This window comes from Rhinoderma darwinii, chromosome 1 (genome assembly GCF_050947455.1).
Source record: "Rhinoderma darwinii isolate aRhiDar2 chromosome 1, aRhiDar2.hap1, whole genome shotgun sequence".
In the NCBI taxonomy this organism is placed as follows: Eukaryota; Metazoa; Chordata; class Amphibia; order Anura; family Rhinodermatidae; genus Rhinoderma; species Rhinoderma darwinii.
The window spans coordinates 3,735,066-3,755,159 of record NC_134687.1 but is presented as its reverse complement, the minus strand read 5'-3'; the positions used below and the strand labels follow the sequence as shown (position 1 = coordinate 3,755,159).

Below are 20,094 nucleotides of genomic sequence, written 5' to 3'. Positions count from 1 at the left end.
GAGACGTCGTCTGCGTACGCAACCACCCTCTGAGTGGCCTCCGGCCCCTCCAGGCCGGCCCCGACTCCCGCCAATGGCCCACGATCGATCCTTTTAAGAAAAGGATCAATTGCGAACGCATATAGCAAAGGGCTCAAGGGACAACCCTGGCGGACACCAGACCCAACCTCAAAGGGGGTTCCAACCCAACCGTTCACCAGCGCAAAAGTCTCAGCCCCAGTGTATAAGGTCTGTAGCCAATTGACAAACCCCCCCGGTAGGCCGTACCTCAGAAGGACCGACCAGAGGTACTCGTGGTCCACCCGGTCAAAAGCCTTGGCCTGGTCCAAGGACAGGATGTACCCCTCCCACCGACCAGAATTTCCCTGCTCCACTGCCTCTCTGACACTGAGGACAGCACTAAATGTGCTGCGGCCTGGAACAGAGCAATGCTGGACCGGCGAAAGGAGCCGGGATGCAAACTTCACCAGCCGATTAAACAGCACCTTTGCGAGAACCTTTCTGTCCGTATTGAGCAGCGCTATGGGACGCCAATTCTCAATACGGGTCGAGTCTTTACCCTTCGATAAAACGATCAAGGCCGACCTCCTCATTGACATTGGCAAAGTACCCGAGGAAAGGCACTCATTAAACACCTCAGTCAAGAGGGGAACTAGGGTTCCTTTAAAAGTCTTATAAAACTCGGATGTTAAGCCATCCGGCCCTGGCGATTTTTTGAGGGCAAGCCCATCAATCGCCAATCCCACTTCCTCTTCCTTGATCGAATCTATCAAAACACCGAGAGAGGGGTCTACCCCTGGCTCAGGGATGGTTTCAGCCAGGAAAGCCGACATCTCGTCTCGGTTTGGATCTTGCTTCCCCAAGAGGTGCGAGTAGAAGGATCTGACGACCTCCAAGATCCCTGATTTGGATCTCTTCAGAGATCCTGTACTATCAATCAGTCCTGTCACAACCTTACGACTCACTGACATCTTACAGTTCCTGTAGGGGTCGGGCGAGCGGTACCTCCCGAAATCCCTCTCAAGAACTAAAGATGTGTGCCTATCATACTGACACCTCCTGAGCAAAGCTTTCACCACGGAGATCTCCTCCCCACTACCCCCGGTTGAGACCAGATGTTCGAGTTTCCTCCTCAGTTCCTGATATAGGCGGTACCTACTCATGGACCTGAGGCTCGAGAGCCTGCGGAAAAATCCTGCCACCCGGACTTTAAACAACTCCCACCACTCAGACTTAGTACCACTGAGATCCAACAAAGGTACCTGGCTCTGAAGAAAATCCTCAAAGGCCTGTCTTATCTCCGCTTCTTCCAAGAGAGTAGAATTCAGCCTCCATATACCTCTTCCCATCTGGAGGGACTCTGCAATGTTCAAAGAGAAAATAATCATACAGTGATCGGAGAACTCCACCTCAACAACGGACACTGGTGAAGAGATGGCTTCCTCCTTCAAAAAAAACCTGTCTATCCTAGACCTACAACTACCTCTACGATAGGTGAAACCCGAGTGGCCTGGGGTATGCCTGATGTGGATATCCACCAGGCGAGCATCGCTAACTATATTTTTTAATGCTACACTATCGTAGGTCAATTTTTTATCTCCGGAACCTCCTCTATCTCGGGGTCTCATGACAGTATTGAAGTCCCCTCCAAAGATAACTTGTCGACCTGAAAAAAGGAAAGGCTTAATCCTCATGAAGAGACTTTTACGGTCCCATTTGCTCTGGGGTCCGTATATATTGATTAGTCTTAATTCCTGTCCCCTCATGAGGACATCTAAGATCAAGCACCTCCCCATTTCTAACTCAATCATCCGTCGGCATGTTACCGGTGCGGTGAAAAGGACCGCCACTCCGCTATAGGGCTCAGCCGCAAGAGACCAGTAGGAGGGCCCGCGTCGCCACTCCCTCCTAGATTTAACGACGTCTGCCAAAAGTGACAGCCTGGTCTCCTGCAAAAACAAAATGTCGGCTTCAACTCGGCCAAGAAAATCAAAGGCTGCAAATCTCGCCCTATCTGACTTAATGCTGGCAACGTTAATTGATGCCAGCGTCAACGGAGTGGGTGCCGCCATCATGGATGTTTGAGTTAGACGGCTTTCTTCTTCCCACCCCCCCCTCTATCTGATGAGGACCCCCCTTCTTTGCCTCGCTTCTTGCAAACTGAGGAGTCCATATTCACCACCCTATTCCCATCTTCATCCCCAAGTACCGGGTCAACCTCCCCCTCTGGGGGCAACGGCCCCTGCAGCAGGGGAGGCTCAACGACTCTAGGGTGCCCTACCATGCCCTCCCTCTTAGTATGAGAGGCTGGAATGTCCACGAGAGCATGGTATCGATCAGTAGAGCGCACCAGGGGGGTACAGGATTTACCTTCCTGGGCCAGGGCGGGGCCAGATGTATTTGGCCCTTGGGTTTTGCCCGGTGTCCCTTTTGCTGTAGGCTGAGTCCTCTCTTCCTCTCCCACACTTTCATAGTGGGAGGACTGAGAGTCCTCAGCCCTCTGCTCCCTTTGGATCCTCCTCATCTCCCCATTCAATTCGGCCTCGCCAGGGGCATCAGATTCAGGGGGGGCATCCAGATCCGAATCAGAGGTTGTCCCAGTTTCCTGGAGCGCCCTCCAAATCCTCTCCTTCCTTCGCTTCTCCGCCCTTCTCTGGCGAGAAGGGGGACCCTTCTTTGCATTCTTCCCTTGCCCCTGTGCCCCATCGTCCCTGCCCGCACCCTCACCCACGGAGGCCTCCCTCCTTTCATCCTCCGCAGGTTTGGAACAAGCATTGACAACAGAGCGAGGACACCGACTGAACGGGTGACCTAAGTCACCACACAGGTTGCACCGAATACTGTCACACGATGCGGCTAGATGACCAATCCCCCCACAATGAGCACACTTCTGCACCTTGCAGCCTGCACTCAAATGTGAGGGGTCGCCACACCGGTGACACAACTTCGGCTGCCCCTGGTAGAAGACAAGGATCCGATCTCTTCCCAGGAAAGCAGACGATGGTATGTGGGACACCGTCTGTCCCAGACGCTTTAATTTAACCATGAACGTCCAGGCCCCTGACCAGATGCCAAACTCATCCATGTTCTTCCGTGGCATCTCTACTACCTCTCCGTACCTTCCCAACCAGGTCATGATATCTATACAAGAGAGTGACTCGTTACGGGTAAGAACGGTCACTCTCTTGGGACCACTTTGGCGAGAAATTGCTTGTGCAGCAAAGTCTCGCCAGCCAGGCTCGTCCTTCACCAGCTCGTAGTTCCCCCAGAAGACCTCAAGGCCCCCTAGGTGAACAAAGCTGATGTCAAACTCGACCGAGCCATGAGGATGTATCAAGGCAAAGATGTCACTCGCCTTGAAGCCCATCCCCAGCAGCAGCTCCACCACCCTCTTTCTGGGAGGGCACGCATCATTGCCACGCCACCGGAGACGGACCACATTCCTCCTGGCTACAGCCTGCCCGGCTGTTGGGAGCGACCACTGATCTCCTCGTTGCTCTCGGAAGGCATTTAGACCATATCTGTCTATCCAGAAAGACAGGTCCTTCTGCACTCCCCCTATGGTTAGGGTTTGCTTTCCCTCTCTTAAAGCGTCCAAGAGACGTTGTTGCAAGTTACCGTCCCCGGACCTTGAGGATGAAGATGGGTGGGCCCGCTGTCCCCCCGCTGCCACACCAGCATAAGACCTGCCGGATGTCACAGCAAGAGGAGCGCCAGGCCCATTGCCCCTGGTTGATACCCCATCCCCACCACCCACCACCTCACCACCTACAGACACAGCACTCAACACCCCATTACCAGCAGACACTCCAGCAACTTTATTTACAGACACCTGCATACCCCCAGCAGTTCCCACATCCACAGCCGCAACTTTTTTATTTAACCCACCAGGTCCCCCTGCAGTCATCCTTCTGGCCAGGCCTGGTCCTATGTTATGTATTTTTCCTGTACATTTTGTGTGGGTAGACACTGCTTCAGTCTCCGCATCATCAGGCACCTTTGCAGGGACGCCACCAGATGTTATAAGCGGTGTCCCCGCTGTGCCCTCCGCCTCATTAACCTCCATCTTTTCTATGTGCGGAACATTTTTGGGAAAGGGGCCACCGCCGCCCCCGACGCCAGCAGCCCCCTTCTCGCCTACACCACTTTTCAGTGATGCGGACGAAGGAGCCACTGATGTCACTGGAGCCGCCTCCGGCGCCGGACCACTCCCCCCTCCCACAGAGGAGTGGCCAACAGAGCCGGAGCCCCCTCTGTGACCGCCCTTGTCCGGAACGTCTGACGGCTTTACTGCGACACCGACAGACTTCCGGCTTTCAGACACCACATCCGGTTTCTGGTTTACCCGTTCTCCAGACCGCTGACTCGCATCAGAGACCAGTTTCCCGGGCTCGCCATTAACCGGACACGGGGACACACCCCCTGGCGTCACCAGGCCACCAGTACCGCCCCCTTTGCAGGGGTTGGCGTCCGGCGCCATTTTGACCACCACGTGTTCTAATGCCGGACCCGTAACACTCTCCCCGCATTCCCGCTCCAGCCCCACTGCAGAGGCTTGAGCTGGGGGTCTTGCGGGACCTGCGCCCTGATCCTGACTTGCATCAGGCTCAGAGCACAGGAAGGATCTTGCTGTATACACCAGTTTAAATGAACCTTCAGCAGATTTTTTTTCCTTTGTCTTTTTTTTCTTCTTAAATTTTTTTTTCTTTTGCTTTTCCTCCTCTGCGGGTAACTCCGCACCGAAACAAAATCCCTGGAAGGATACCGGCGACTCCACATTACGGATCTGTGTAAGTAATCCTGGAGGCCGCTCACTGTCAGTTTCAAAACACTCCTGATTTCTCCCAGCTGTGAGTCCACCCTCCTCCTCCTCACTGCTCCTGGGTGCCTCAGAATCTGAGCCTTCTCTGGACTTTACATTCTCATGCTCCATTGTCTCCACAACATTTTCCTTTGCTGTGTCTGGGGCTCTGCTGTCTTCCTCCATGCTTTCTATTTTTATAGGTTCTGCCATCTCGGCAAACCTCTCTTCATTTTTTAATTTTTCACCAAACACCCCTCCGCCTGCCAAAATCTCCTCACGTCTCTCTTCCACTTCTTTTATTTCCTCCAACAAGGATTTCACATTTAAAAGGTATCGGGACCTCTTACCTCCTGAGGCTTTTGCAGCTCTTCCTCTGGCGACCGCCAAGTCCGCACGGAGCCGTTGCAGCGACTTCCTGAGGTCCCGATACTCCTCCAACCGCATAGCCAGACGGGAGCTGAAGTTCTCCACCGTCTCTCCGGTCCTCAGCTGTCCCCATTCCTCCACACGACCGTCATCCAAATGTCCGGACGGCGCTGGTCCTTCTCCAGATGACAACACCTCGATCACCCTGCCGGACCGCGTCTCCATACCCTTATCCAGGGTTCCAGCGTCAGGGGGAGCCAGGACAGCCTTGCCCCGAGATGATCTCCTCACCCCCGCGACTGTTTGCATATTCCCAGCCAGCTGGGATGACCCTCTACCCCCCGCTGGCATGCTCCGGGAGGTAGAGGTCTGAGGCTCCATCCTAGGATGGAACCCCCCTCAGGGTACTTTCCAAGCCCAGGCAGATGGTATGAGGCCTGGGCAGATAGAATAAGGAAAGTCCCTGGATCCAAGGCCTGCACGGTAGTCTCAGCAGCTCTCTCCACACCTCCTACTCCACCCACTCCAGAGCTGCACTCACTATTCTGCTGGTGGAGTCACTGTGTACATACATTACATTACTTATCCTGTACTGATCCTGAGTTACATCCTGTATTATACACCAGAGCTGCAATCACTATTCTGCTGGTGGAGTCACTGTGTACATACATTACATTACTTATCCTGTACTGATCCTGAGTTACATCCTGTATTATACTCCAGAGCTGCACTCACTATTCTGCTGGTGGAGTCACTGTGTACATACATTACATTACTTATCCTGTACTGATCCTGAGTTACATCCTGTATTATACTCCAGAGCTGCACTCACTATTCTGCTGGTGGAGTCATTGTGTACATACATTACTTATCCTGTACTGATCCTGAGTTATATCCTGTATTATACTCCAGAGCTGCACTCACTATTCTGCTGGTGGAGTCACTGTGTACATACATTACATTACTTATCTGTACTGATCCTGAGTTACATCCTGTATTATACTCCAGAGCTGCACTCACTATTCTGCTGGTGGAGTCACTGTGTACATACATTACTTATCCTGTACTGATCCTGAGTTACATCCTGTATTATACTCCAGAGCTGCACTCACTATTCTGCTGGTGGAGTCACTGTGTACATACATTACATTACTTATCCTGTACTGATCCTGAGTTACATCCTGTATTATACACCAGAGCTGCAATCACTATTCTGCTGGTGGAGTCACTGTGTACATACATTACATTACTTATCCTGTACTGATCCTGAGTTATATCCTGTATTATACTCCAGAGCTGCACTCACTATTATGCTGGTGGAGTCATTGTGTACATACATTACTTATCCTGTACTGATCCTGAGTTATATCCTGTATTATACTCCAGAGCTGCACTCACTATTCTGCTGGTGGAGTCACTGTGTACATACATTACATTACTTATCTGTACTGATCCTGAGTTACATCCTGTATTATACTCCAGAGCTGCACTCACTATTCTGCTGGTGGAGTCACTGTGTACATACATTACTTATCCTGTACTGATCCTGAGTTACATCCTGTATTATACTCCAGAGCTGCACTCACTATTCTGCTGGTGGAGTCACTGTGTACATACATTACATTACTTATCCTGTACTGATCCTGAGTTACATCCTGTATTATACTCCAGAGCTGCACTCACAATAATACTGATTGTCTTTGGAAACAGTCAGCAAGTTTGACAGACACCTACTAACAGCTTGATTAAGCCCCAATATTGCCAGGGCAGCCAGTTCTTCCTCCATCAGATGAGTGTACAGAGTCTGTTGCAAAAATAACACATCCCAGAAGGTGCAGACACTGAACAAGCAGGGCATGCTGGGTGATTTGCCGGTTGAGCACCTTTCAGGTTGTGATTTACCAGGATATGATGCAGAGCAGAGGAGTCCGCTGGGTGTGGTCAGTGGTGGAGTCAGCGCTGTCACCGTCACTTTGGCAAGTCGGTTCTGCCAAGGACTGGTATAAATCTGGTTTTATTATTCGCCAGCGTCAATGACATGTCAGTCCCATGTAAGAGGTAGAACGAGCGTGGTGTCCCCTCTATATAACGCTGAGGGCGATGTAAACTGTTGGGGGCGCTCTAGCACCTCGATGTAGTGAGATCAGAGACGCTGCATCTCGAAAAGAAAAAAAACACCACAATTTTTAATATAATTTATTTTCAAATGTTTAAAAATCAATAAATACGTTCATAAATGGTTTAGTTTTTAAAAAAAATGCTTTTAAAAGGTATTACTAGCCTTTAAGTTTTATACTCCAATCACATCCAGAGCTGCAAAAATTATTCTGCTGTTACATGATGTCTTATACTCCAGTCACCTTCAGAGCCGCATTTACATTACTGTTATTGCATCATGTCTTAGACTGCAGTCACTTCCAGAGCTGCATTTACAGTACTTTCCTGCTGTTACATCATATCTTATACTCCAGTCACCTCTAGAGCTGCATTTACATTCCTGCCTTTCTTTGACTAAAGTAGAAGGATCTAACTGAGTATTGGAGAAGTTGGGGCTGTCGGGATGCGTTGATTCTATAATATATAATCGGGGTGTCATCAGTTGGTTTTAACTCTTTATTATTATTCTGCATTTGTCAGGGGAGACACAGGGCGAAGCAGTGACGGTGCAATGGCTGCTGGATGGACGGGCGCGAAGGGCGCTGAACGCACGGAACAAGGTAACCAACGAGCTGAATACAGGGTGCGGGAGGCTGAGGACACAGGGTGCGGGAGGCTGAGGACACAGGGTGCAGGAGACTGAGGAGACAGGGTGCAGGACGCTGAGGAGACAGGGTGCAGGAGACTGAGGACACAGGGTGCAGGAGGCTGAGGACACACTGTACAGGAGGCTGAGGAGACAGGGTACAGGAGGCTGAGGAGACAGGGTGCAGGAGGCTGAGGAGACAGGGTGCAGGAGGCTGAGGAGACAGGGTGCAGGAGGCTGAGGACACACTGTACAGGAGGCTGAGGAGACAGGGTACAGGAGGCTGAGGAGACAGGGTGCAGGAAGCTGAGGAGACAGGGTGCAGGAGGCTGAGGAGACAGGGTGCAGGAGGCTGAGGAGACAGGAGGCTGAGGAGACAGGGTGCAGGAGGCTGAGGAGACAGGGTGCAGGAGGCTGAGGACACACTGTACAGGAGGCTGAGGAGACAGGGTACAGGAGGCTGAGGAGACAGGGTGCAGGAGGCTGAGGAGACAGGGTGCAGGAGACTGAGGAGACAGGGTGCAGGAGGCTGAGGAGACAGGGTGCGGGAGGCTGAGGAGACAGGGTGCGGGAGGCTGAGGACACAGGGTGCAGGAGGCTGAGGAGACAGGGTGCAGGAGGCTGAGGAGACAGGGTGCAGGAGGCTGAGGAGACAGGAGGCTGAGGACACAGGGTGCGGGAGGCTGAGGAGACAGGGTGCAGGAGGCTGAGGAGACAGGGTGCAGGAGGCTGAGGAGACAGGGTGCAGGAGGCTGAGGAGACAGGGTGCAGGAGGCTGAGGAGACAGGGTGCAGGAGGCTGAGGAGACAGGGTGCAGGAGGCTGAGGAGACAGGGTGCAGGAGGCTGAGGAGACAGGAGGCTGAGGACACAGGGTGCGGGAGGCTGAGGAGACAGGGTGCAGGAGGCTGAGGAGACAGGGTGCGGGAGGCTGAGGAGACAGGGTGTGGGAGGCTGAGGAGAGAGGGTGCAGGAGGCTGAGGACACAGGAGGCTGAGGACACAGGGTGCGGGAGGCTGAGGAGACAGGGTGCAGGAGGCTGAGGAGACAGGGTGCAGGAGGCTGAGGAGACAGGGTGCAGGAGGCTGAGGACACAGGGTGCGGGAGGCTGAGGAGACAGGGTGCAGGAGGCTGAGGAGACAGGGTGCAGGAAGCTGAGGAGACAGGGTGCAGGAGGCTGAGGAGACAGGGTGCAGGAGGCTGAGGAGACAGGGTGCGGGAGGCTGAGGAGACAGGGTGCGGGAGGCTGAGGACACAGGGTGCAGGAGGCTGAGGAGAGAGGGTGCAGGAGGCTGAGGAGACAGGGTGCAGGAGGCTGAGGAGACAGGGTGCAGGAGGCTGAGGACACAGGGTGCAGGAAGCTGAGGACACGGTGCAGGAGGCTGAGGACACAGGGTGCAGGAGGCTGAGGAGACAGGGTGCAGGAGGCTGAGGACAGGGTGCAGGAGGCTGAGGAGACGATAGTTCACATAATAAACAGGAAGCTTTGTACATTGTATATTGTGTTGGTTTTTGTTGTTACATTGTATATTGTGTTGGTTTTTGTTGTTATATTGTGTTGGTTTTTGTTGTTACATTGTATATTGTGTTGGTTTTTGTTGTATTGCATATTGTGTTGGTTTTTGCTGTTACAGTGTATATTGTGTTTGTTTTTGTTGCTGCATTGTATATTGTGTTGGTTTTTGTTGTTACATTGTATATTGTGTTGGTTTTTGTTGTTACATTGTATATTATGTTGGTTTTTGTTGTTACATTTTATATTATGTTGTTTTTGTTGTTACATTGTATATTGTTTTGGTTTTTGTTACATTGTATATTGTTTTGGTTTTTGTTGTTACATTGTATATTATGTTGGTTTTTGTTGTTACATTGTATATTGTGTTGGTTTTTGTTGTTACATTGTATATTGTGTTGGTTTTTGTTGTTATATTGTGTTGGTTTTTGTTGTTACATTGTATATTGTGTTGGTTTTTGTTGTATTGCATATTGTGTTGGTTTTTGCTGTTACAGTGTATATTGTGTTTGTTTTTGTTGCTGCATTGTATATTGTGTTGGTTTTTGTTGTTACATTGTATATTGTGTTGGTTTTTGTTGTTACATTGTATATTATGTTGGTTTTTGTTGTTACATTTTATATTATGTTGTTTTTGTTGTTACATTGTATATTGTTTTGGTTTTTGTTACATTGTATATTGTTTTGGTTTTTGTTGTTACATTGTATATTATGTTGGTTTTTGTTGTTACATTGTATATTGTTTTGGTTTTTGTTGTTACATTGTATATTGTTTTGGTTTTTGTTGTTATATTGTTATGGTTTTTGTTGTTACATTGTATATTGTCTTGGTTTTTGTTGTTACATTGTGGCTTCGCTTGTAAGCATTTACGGAAGCAGCTTCACCACATTTAGGGAATAACGAACCATATGTGACTTAACCCTTTGTACTCTGGTCTGGAGATGATGATATATCCTGGCACATCAGTGTATCACAGCGGCGGGCGGGTCATTATTTCTTATAATATACCGGTGCCTGTGTCATCCAATGTCTGGTGTGGAGAGATCTCATATTCTGGAGTAGTTCTTACAGAGCGGTTGTCGTGATGATATAGCAGAGCCCATACAGTAGTGCAGCCAGATAGTCCTAGTGTATGGTCCATGCTTGTTCCTGCCCCCGGCCTGCTGCTGAGGGGCCCGGGTACAGCTGCTGCACCCCTTCTTGGCACGCGTTCTGTTTGCTCAGGACTTTGTAGCACAATCTGCAGTTCTCGGATCAGGGCCATGGTCCCAGCGGGCGGCTGTTTATAAAGACTCCGTAGATCCTCAGACTCCATCCAAATAACACAAATCTGAAGAAATGAGCTGAGATTTCATATTTCTTGTATCCCAGGAGTCATGAAGAAATGCCGGGCACTCCCATCATTATATAAGGGACAGACGGGGGGTGCAGGTCCCTGACAGACCGCCAGCCACAAAGAGTGTCCAAGGCTGGTGAAGGGTTAAAACACTTTCCCATTGTGACATTGTGAGTCCTGGTTGTAGATTCCGGGTTGTGACGTCATCGGGAGGGTGAAGAGAAGAGAGAAAAGGCTCAAAACAAAATAAACAAAAACATATTTGATGAGAATTTTGGGAAAATGAAGGTCTCCGCGGAGATCCGGACCGCGCCCGTTTACCGTCAGAATGTCGCCCCTTCTGTGGGGTCTTCAGGCTTCTTAGTGACGTCATCACGATCTCTGTGGTCGCCTCTTCCCACCATATATTGGTCTTCCCCGTTGAGTCTTCTCATGTCCAGAAGATAAAGGTTAAGTCTCGTCCTTTGGTCTTCAAGTAGAAGGTTCCTCTTCATTTTGGCCAAGGAGCCACTCGTTTGTCTTCCTTTCCATCCATGGTCTTCGTCTTCTTTAGGCTGGGTTCACACGTGGCGGAATTTCACTTGAATTCCGCTGCGGACACTCCGCAGCGTTAATCCGCAGCGGAGCCGTTTCTCCATTGACTTCCACTTCTTTTTAGAAGTGTTCGTTTAGACGATGCGTAAAATTCCGCTGCGGAGCATAGGCTGCGGTGTGGAATTTGGTGTCCGCAGCATGCTCTGTCTGTTGCGGAGCAGTGGCGGACTCATGGCGGAATTTCTCCATTGACTTCAATGGAGATTCTAAGTTCCGCAATGAAGTCCGCAGCTGTCATGCACATGTTATGTGTGCTGCGGATCCGTCTTGCTTTTTTTACTTGACATTTCTTCATTCTGGCTGGACCTATGTATTTCTAGGTCTACAGCCAGACTGAGGAAGTCAATGGGGCTCCCGTAATTACGGGAGCGTTGCTAGGAGACGTCAGTAAATAGTCACTGTCCAGGGTGCTGAAAGAGTTAAGCGATCGGCAGTAACTGTTTCTGCACCCTGGATAGTGACTACCGATCACAATATACAGCAACCTGTAAAAAAATAGAAGTTCATACTTACCGAGAACTCCCTGCTTCTGTCTCCAGTCCGGCTTTCCAGGATGACGTTTCAGTCTAAGTGACGGCTGCAGCCAATCACAGGCCAATCACAGGCTGCAGCGGTCACATGGACTGCCGAGTCATCTAGGGAGGTCGGGCTGGATGCCGAAAGAGGGACGCGTCACCAAGACAACGGCCGGTAAGTATGAAATTTGTTTACTTTCGCTAGGGAAAGTGCTGTCCCTTCTCTCTATCCTGCACTGATAGGGAGAAGGGAAGTACTTTTACCGCAGTCCGCAGCAGCTAGTCCGCATCAATTTACTGCACATTTTGGGCAGATCCGCAGCCGTAATCCGCAACCCGGATTAGGTGCGGCATTGATTCGGACAGTTGCGGAGGAAATCCGCCACGTGGGGGCATGCCCTTACCAATGACCTGATCTGTCTGGAGAAACCCCTGATCCTGGACCGTCCTGACTCGTCTACAGACATTTTACATCACAGGATCTTTTTTGGGGTCTTAAATCCTTGTGGACGTTCATATGTTGAATCAAACCCTTGAGTCTGGGGGTCGAAGCCTAACTCCACTCGTGTTACCTAGCCATGGTTATTTATCTTCTAGTAGCTCCACCTTGCTGTATTCTGTAATATGTGAGCTCAGGTTGCCTAGCAACCACTTGTCTTACTGCCTGGGTGCCCACCATCTGCACCTATGTAGCATCATCAGGGCAGTAGAGCTCGTACTGTAGTCAGGTGCCATGGCGAATGTATTCAAAAAGGGCTCCACCACCACCTGTCGGCTGCCATGGGGCTCAGATATTTCGGATGGCGGCCTGCCTGCTATACTATAGACTGCCTCTCCAGGCTGCACAGACTTGTTTTATGGCAGGTGCAGAAGACTTTGTTGCGTGCGTTCTGAGATCTCGGCAGCAGGTTATAAATATCTCAGAGCTAATGATGATCCTTATTGACCATGTGGAGATCCCCTGCTCGTTGTGGCCCCCACATCAGGAGCGTCTGCTCTGTCTCCGATACTGTCATTGTGATATCGTGCCGGCTGCTGCCCGGTGCAGGAACGCACCCCTCCCCCACTCCGCTCATCCTTATTCTGCGTTTCTTCTTTATTATGTCTTGTCTTGGGTGGAAACTTGTATCATCCGATGCACAAGACGATAATTCTCCATTCACATTGTACATTCTTCTTCCCGTCAGATGTCAGCGGAGAACGGTGCAAATAACGCGCCTGTCGGGGACGTCCAATGTGTCTTATGGCGACATTATCGTAGTACTAGGGCTGCAGTCAATGGTGACGTTTGGTGGACACAGTAAATGTCATGTGCGATGCGCTATCTTGTAACAGCTGCTGCCTCGTGCCAGTGTGTCGGGGGTATCACCATCCTGCTGCCCTGTGTCTCGCACTTTATATAGTCAGGGGAACATTTCTGGTGTCGCACCTGCAGGTCACATTGTAACGTTCTACCCAGATAAACGGAGCGTGCTGCGCTGACGGAGTGACGGCTGGGAGCGGACTGTTATTATAAGAGATCTGGCATGTGGCGAACAAACACGGCCGCTCCACTGGAAATATATCCCTGACCCCCGGCTGATCGGATATAACAGACCCCAACATTAACTCTTCCACGACCTGGAGCGCAAACAGACATCAGTCTCCTGCACAACCTACATATCGTGTACAATGCCCAAAGTAACGACACCCGGGGTACAGGATAATGACACTGACACTTGGTGTACAGGATAATGATATATTGACACTTGGGGTACAGGATAATGACACACTGACACATGGGGTACAGGATAATACACTGATACTTGAGGTACAGGATAATGATACAATGACACTTGGGGTACAGGATAATGATACAATGACACTTGGGGTACAGGATAATGAGCCTGACACTTGGTGTACAGGATAATGATATATTGACACTTGCGGTACAGGATAATACACCGATACTTGGGGTACAGGATAATGATACAATGACACTTGGGGTACAGGCGGGGGAGCGCACCCCTCATGAATGCACCTGTCTGTGCTGTCCTTATACTGTGTTGTCCCTATACTGTGCTGTCCCTATACTGTGCTGTCCCTATACTGTGCTGTCCCTATACTGTGCTGCCCCTATACAGTGCTGTCCCTATGATGTGCTGTCTCTATACTGTGCTGCCCCTATACAGTGCTGTCCCTACACTGTGCTGCTACTATACTGGTCTGTACCTATACTGTGCTGTCCCTATACTGTGCTGTCCCTATACTGTGCTGTCCCTATATAGTGCTGACCCTATACTGTGCTGCCTCTATACTGTGCTGCCCCTATACTGTACTGTCCCTATACTGTACTGTCCCTATGTTGTGATGTCTCTATACTGTACTGCCCCTATATAGTGCTGGGTCTATACTGTGCTGCCCATATACTGGGCTGTCCCTATACTGTGCTGTTCCTATACTGTGATGCCCTATACTGTGCTTCCCCTATACTGTGCTGTCCCTATACTGTGCTGTTCCTATACTGTGCTGTCCCTATACCGTGCTGCCCCTATACTGTGCTTCCCCTATACTGTGCTGTCCCTATGCTGTGATGTCTCCATACAGTGATGCCCCTATATAGAGCTGTCCCTATATAGTGTTGTCCCTATACTGTGCTGCCCATATACTGTGCTGCCCATATACTGTGCTGTCCCTATACTATGATGTCCCTATATTGTGCTGACCCTATACTGTGATGTCCCTATATAGTGTTGTCCCTACACTGTGCTGCCCCTATACTGTGCTGCCCCTATATAGTGTTGTCCTTATACAGTGCTGCCCCTATATAGAGCTGACTTATATAGTGTTGTCCCTATACAGTGCTGCTCCTATATAGAGCTGTCCCTATACTGTGCTGCCCCTATATATTGTTGTCCCTATACTATGCTGCCCCTATACTGTGCTGTCCCAATGTAGTTTTGTCCCTATACTGTGCTGTCCCTATACTATGCTGCCCCTATGCTGTGCTGCCCCTCTACTGTGCTGTCTCTATATAGTGATGTATCTATACTGTGCTGTCTCTATACTGTGATGTCCCTATATAGTGATGTATCTATACTGTGCTGTCTGTATACTGGGCTGTCCCTATACTGTGCTGTCCCTATACCGTTCTTCCCCTATACTGTGCTGTCCCTATGCTGTGATGTCTCCATACACTGATGTCCCTATATAGAGCTGTCCCTATATAGTGCTGTCCCTATATAGTGTTGTCCCTATATAGTGTTGTCCCTATATTGTGCTGCCCCTACATAGTGTTGTCCCTACACTGTGCTGCCCCTATATAGTGTTGTCCCTATACAGTGCTGCTCCTATATAGTGATGTCCCTATACTGTGCTGCCCCTATATATTGTTGTCCCTATACTGTGCTGCCCCTATACTGTGCTGTCCCAATGTAGTGTTGTCCCTATACTGTGCTGTTCCTTTACTGTGCTGCCCCTCTACTGTGCTGTCCCTATATAGTGATGTATCTATACTGTGCTGTCCCTATACTGTGCTGCCCCTATACTGTGCTGTCCCTATATAGTACTGGCCTTATACTGTGCTGCTCCTATGCTGTGCTGTCCCTATACTGTGCTGTCCCTATATAGTGATGTATCTATACTGTGCTGTCTCTATACTGGGCTGTCCCTATACTGTGCTGTCCCTATACTGTGCTGCCCCTATACTGTGCTGCCCCTTTACTGTGCTGTCCCGATGCTGTGCTGTCTCTATATAGTGCTGTCCCTATATAGAGCTGTCACTATAAAGTGCTGTCCCTATGCTGTGATGTCCTTATGCTGTGATATCCCTATACTGTGCTGTCCCTATACCGTGCTGTCCCTATACTGTGCTGCCCTATATAGTGTTGTCCTATACTGTTCTGCCCCTAAATAGTGTTGCCCCTATACTGTGCTGCCCCTATACAGTGCTCCCCTATACTGTGTTGACCCTATATTGTGATGTCCCTGTATATTGTCCCTATATTGTGATGTCCCTGTATATTGTCCCTATATTGTGCTGTCCCTATATAGTGTTGTCATATGCTGTGCTGTCCCTATACTGTGCTGCACCTATATAGTGTTGTTCCTATACTGTACTGTCCCTATATAGCGCCGTATACTCTGATGATAACATAACATCTGCTGCTCTGGACCATGATCTCCGCTGCCTCCTTCCTTCACTTCTTCCGTCATTGTCAGTGGCTCCAGCCCCGTCAGTAATAACTTCTCCACTTCCTCCGGTTGTATGGAAATCATTAAGTCCTGATTTGGGGAAGTGTTTGAGGACGGACGTGTAGTCGGGTTCTCACGGTCGGGTGGGATACAGCCGGGGAAATGTATGACTGGAGGCAGCCGATCCGCACCGACCAACTAGTCACAGACTTCATCTCATAAAGGGGCTCCAGAAGTTCCTGCCGTTCTTATTTCCTGCGGGGCCGGGAGGACCGGGACTCCCATTTAGGCCTTATTCACACGAGCGTGTCCGTTTTGCGCGTGTAAAAAACACAATGTTTTGCGCGCATTGCATTTCCATGTCAGATCCGTGTACGGTGCGCGTCTGCGGTTTTTATGCCCGTATGTCATTCGTATCTCACGCGTTTTTTACGTCAGCAAAAAAACTGAAGGAGGTGGTTTTTTTCTCATCATTTCTTTAGCAATTGTTTGTGAATCACGGACAGGACACGGATGACGTCCCTGCGCTGTCCATATTTTTCACTCACCCAGTGACTTCAACGGGTGCGTAATGCGCAAAAAACTGACAATTATAGGACATGCAGTGAGATTCACGCAGCGGTCACACGGACACACGAACACGGACACACGAACACGGACACACGAACACGGACACGGACACACTAACACGAACACACGCTGCGTGAAAAACACAATGTCTGAATGGCCCCATTGAATTGCATAGGTCCGTGTGACGTCCGTTGTTTCACGCGTGTGAATAAGGTCTTACTGTCAGGTGCCGTTTCCGGGTCACGTTTCTGTGGGTGTCCACCCCACTGGTCTTGTTAACCCCTTATGTAAAGCTACATCATTGTATAATGGAAAATTCTGAAACTTTCTAATAGACATTTTGTTTCAATTTCTCACCATTGTTAAGGACTTTGTTACAATGTATCAGTGCAGAAAACAGCAACCCGTCTGGACTCCAGGAAAGTAGAAAGATTTGAGCTGAGGATTGTCTCCACTGATACATTATAACAAACACTCAGCTGTGTGAAAAATACACCAGGATTGTTTTTTTTTCATCCTCTTGATCTAAACAGAAATGTTTCCATTCACTGACAACAAGGTTGCAGAACTTAGGGTAGTAGTGAAGTGCATGCAGTTGTGGGTGGGACACATGAAGTGATGACTCAATCTAGTAGAAGACGGTCGGGGATGAGATGAATATGTTTCTGACCCTCCCCCATCTATCACTACCTCCATCCGGTTCTGAAAGGAGGAAACATACAATCATAGTATGAATATGGGGAAGGGGGACATTTAGTTGAGGGGCACTGGTGCAAAACATCCAAATAGAAGCCCCCAGTGCTCACCCCACTACATCCAGGAGAGGGTCTGCTCCTATATACAAGAATATAACTACTATAATACTGCTCCTATATACAAAAATATAACGACTATAATACTGCTCTTATATACAAGAATATAACTACTATAATACTGCTCTTATATACAAGAATATAACTACTATAATACTGCCCCCTATATACAAGAATATAACTACTATAATACTGCCCCCTATACACAAGAATATAACTACTATAATACTGCTCCTATATACAAGAATATAACTACTATAATACTGCTCCTATATACAAGAATATAACTACTATAATACTGCTCCTGTATACAAGAATATAACTACTATAATACTGCCCCCTATATACAAGAATATAACTACTATAATACTGCTCCTATATACAAGAATATAACTACTATAATACTGCCTCCTATATACAAGAATATAACTACTATAATACTGCCCCCTATATACAAGAATATAACTACTATAATACTGCTCCTATATACAAGAATATAACTACTATAATACTGCTCCTATATACAAGAATATAACTACTATAATACTGCTCCTATATACAAGATTATAACTACTATAATACTGCCTCCTATATACAAGAATATAACTACTATAATACTGCCCCCTATATACAAGAATATAACTACTATAATACTGCTCCCTATATACAAGAATATAACTACTATAATACTGCCTCCTATATACAAGAATATAACTACTATAATACTGCTCCTATATACAAGAATATAACTACTATAATACTGCTCCTATATACAAGAATATAACTACTATAATACTGCCCCTATATACAAGAATATAACTACTATAATACTGCTCCTATATACAAGAATATAACTACTATAATACTGCTCCTATATACAAGAATATAACTACTATAATACTGCTCCTATATACAAGAATATAACTGCTATAATACTGCCCCCTATATACAAGAATATAACTACTATAATACTGCTCCCTATATACAAGAATATAACTACTATAATACTGCTCCCTATATACAAGAATATAACTACTATAATACTGCCCCTATATACAAGAATATAACTACAATAATACTGCTCCTATATACAAGAATATAACTACTATAATACTGCCTCCTATATACAAGAATATAACTACTATAATACTGCCCCCTATATACAAGAATATAACTACTATAATACTGCCCCTATATACAAGAATATAACTACTATAATACTGCTCCTATATACAAGAATATAACTACTATAATACTGCTCCTATATACAAGAATATAACTACTATAATACTGCCCCTATATACAAGAATATAACTACTATAATACTGCCCTATAGACAAGAATATAACTACTATAATACTGCCCCCTATATACAAGAATATAACTACTATAATACTGCTCCTATATACAAGAATATAACTACTATAATACTGCTCCCTATATACAAGAATATAACTACTATAATACTGCTCCTATATACAAGAATATAACTACTATAATACTGCTGCTATATACAAGAATATAACTATTATAATACTGCCCCCTATATACAAGAATATAACTACTATAATACTGCCCCCTATATACAAGAATATAACTACTATAATACTGCTCCTATATACAAGAATATAACTACTATAATACTGCCCCTATATACAAGAATATAACTACTATAATACTGCTGCTATATACAAGAAAATAACTATTATAATACTGCCACCTATATACAAGAATATAACTACTATAATACTGCCCCTATATACAAGAATATAACTACTATAATACTGCCTCCTATATACAAGAATATAACTACTATAATACTGCCCCCTATATACAAGAATATAACTACTATAATACTGCCTCCTCATATACAAGAATATAACTACTATAATACTGCCCTCTATATACAAGAATATAACTACTATAATACTGCCCCCTATATACAAGAATATTACTACTATAATACTGCTCCTATATACAAGAATATAACTACTATAATACTGCTCCTATATACAAGAATATAACTACTATAATACTGCCTCCTATATACAAGAATATAACTACTATAATACTGCTCCTATATACAAGAATATAACTACTATAATACTGACCCCTATATACAAGAATATAACTACTATAATACTGCCGCTATATATAAGAATATAACTACTATAATACTGCTCCCTATTTACAAGAATATAACACTATAATACTGCCGCTATATATAAGAATATAACTACTATAATACTGCCCCTATATACAAGAATATAGCTACTATAATACTGCCCCTATATACAAGAATATAACTACTATAATACTGCCCCCTATATACAAGAATATAACTACTATAATACTGCTCCTATATACAAGAATATAACTACTATAATACTGCTCCCTATATACAAGAATATAACTACTATAATACTGCCCCTATATACAAGAATATAACTACTATAATACTGCCCCTATATACAAGAATATAACTACTATAATACTGATCCCTATATACAAGAATATAACTACTATAATACTGCCCTATATACAAGAAAATAACTACAATCATACTGCCCCTATATACAAGAATATAACTACTATAATACTGCCCCCTAAATACAAGAATATTACTACTATAATACTGCTCCTATATACAAGAATATAACTACTATACT

General features: G+C 46.8%; 1 protein-coding gene across 1 annotated transcript in view; it reads left to right on the top strand.

The window, feature by feature from the left end:
- Nucleotides 1-20,094, top strand: part of ADAM33 (ADAM metallopeptidase domain 33) — a 147,970-nt gene that overhangs the window by 60,645 nt on the left and 67,231 nt on the right. The window contains exon 2 of the mRNA XM_075855469.1: nucleotides 7,808-7,887. Within this exon, the coding sequence (XP_075711584.1) occupies nucleotides 7,808-7,887 (80 nt within the window). The remainder of the gene's footprint in view (nucleotides 1-7,807; nucleotides 7,888-20,094) is intronic.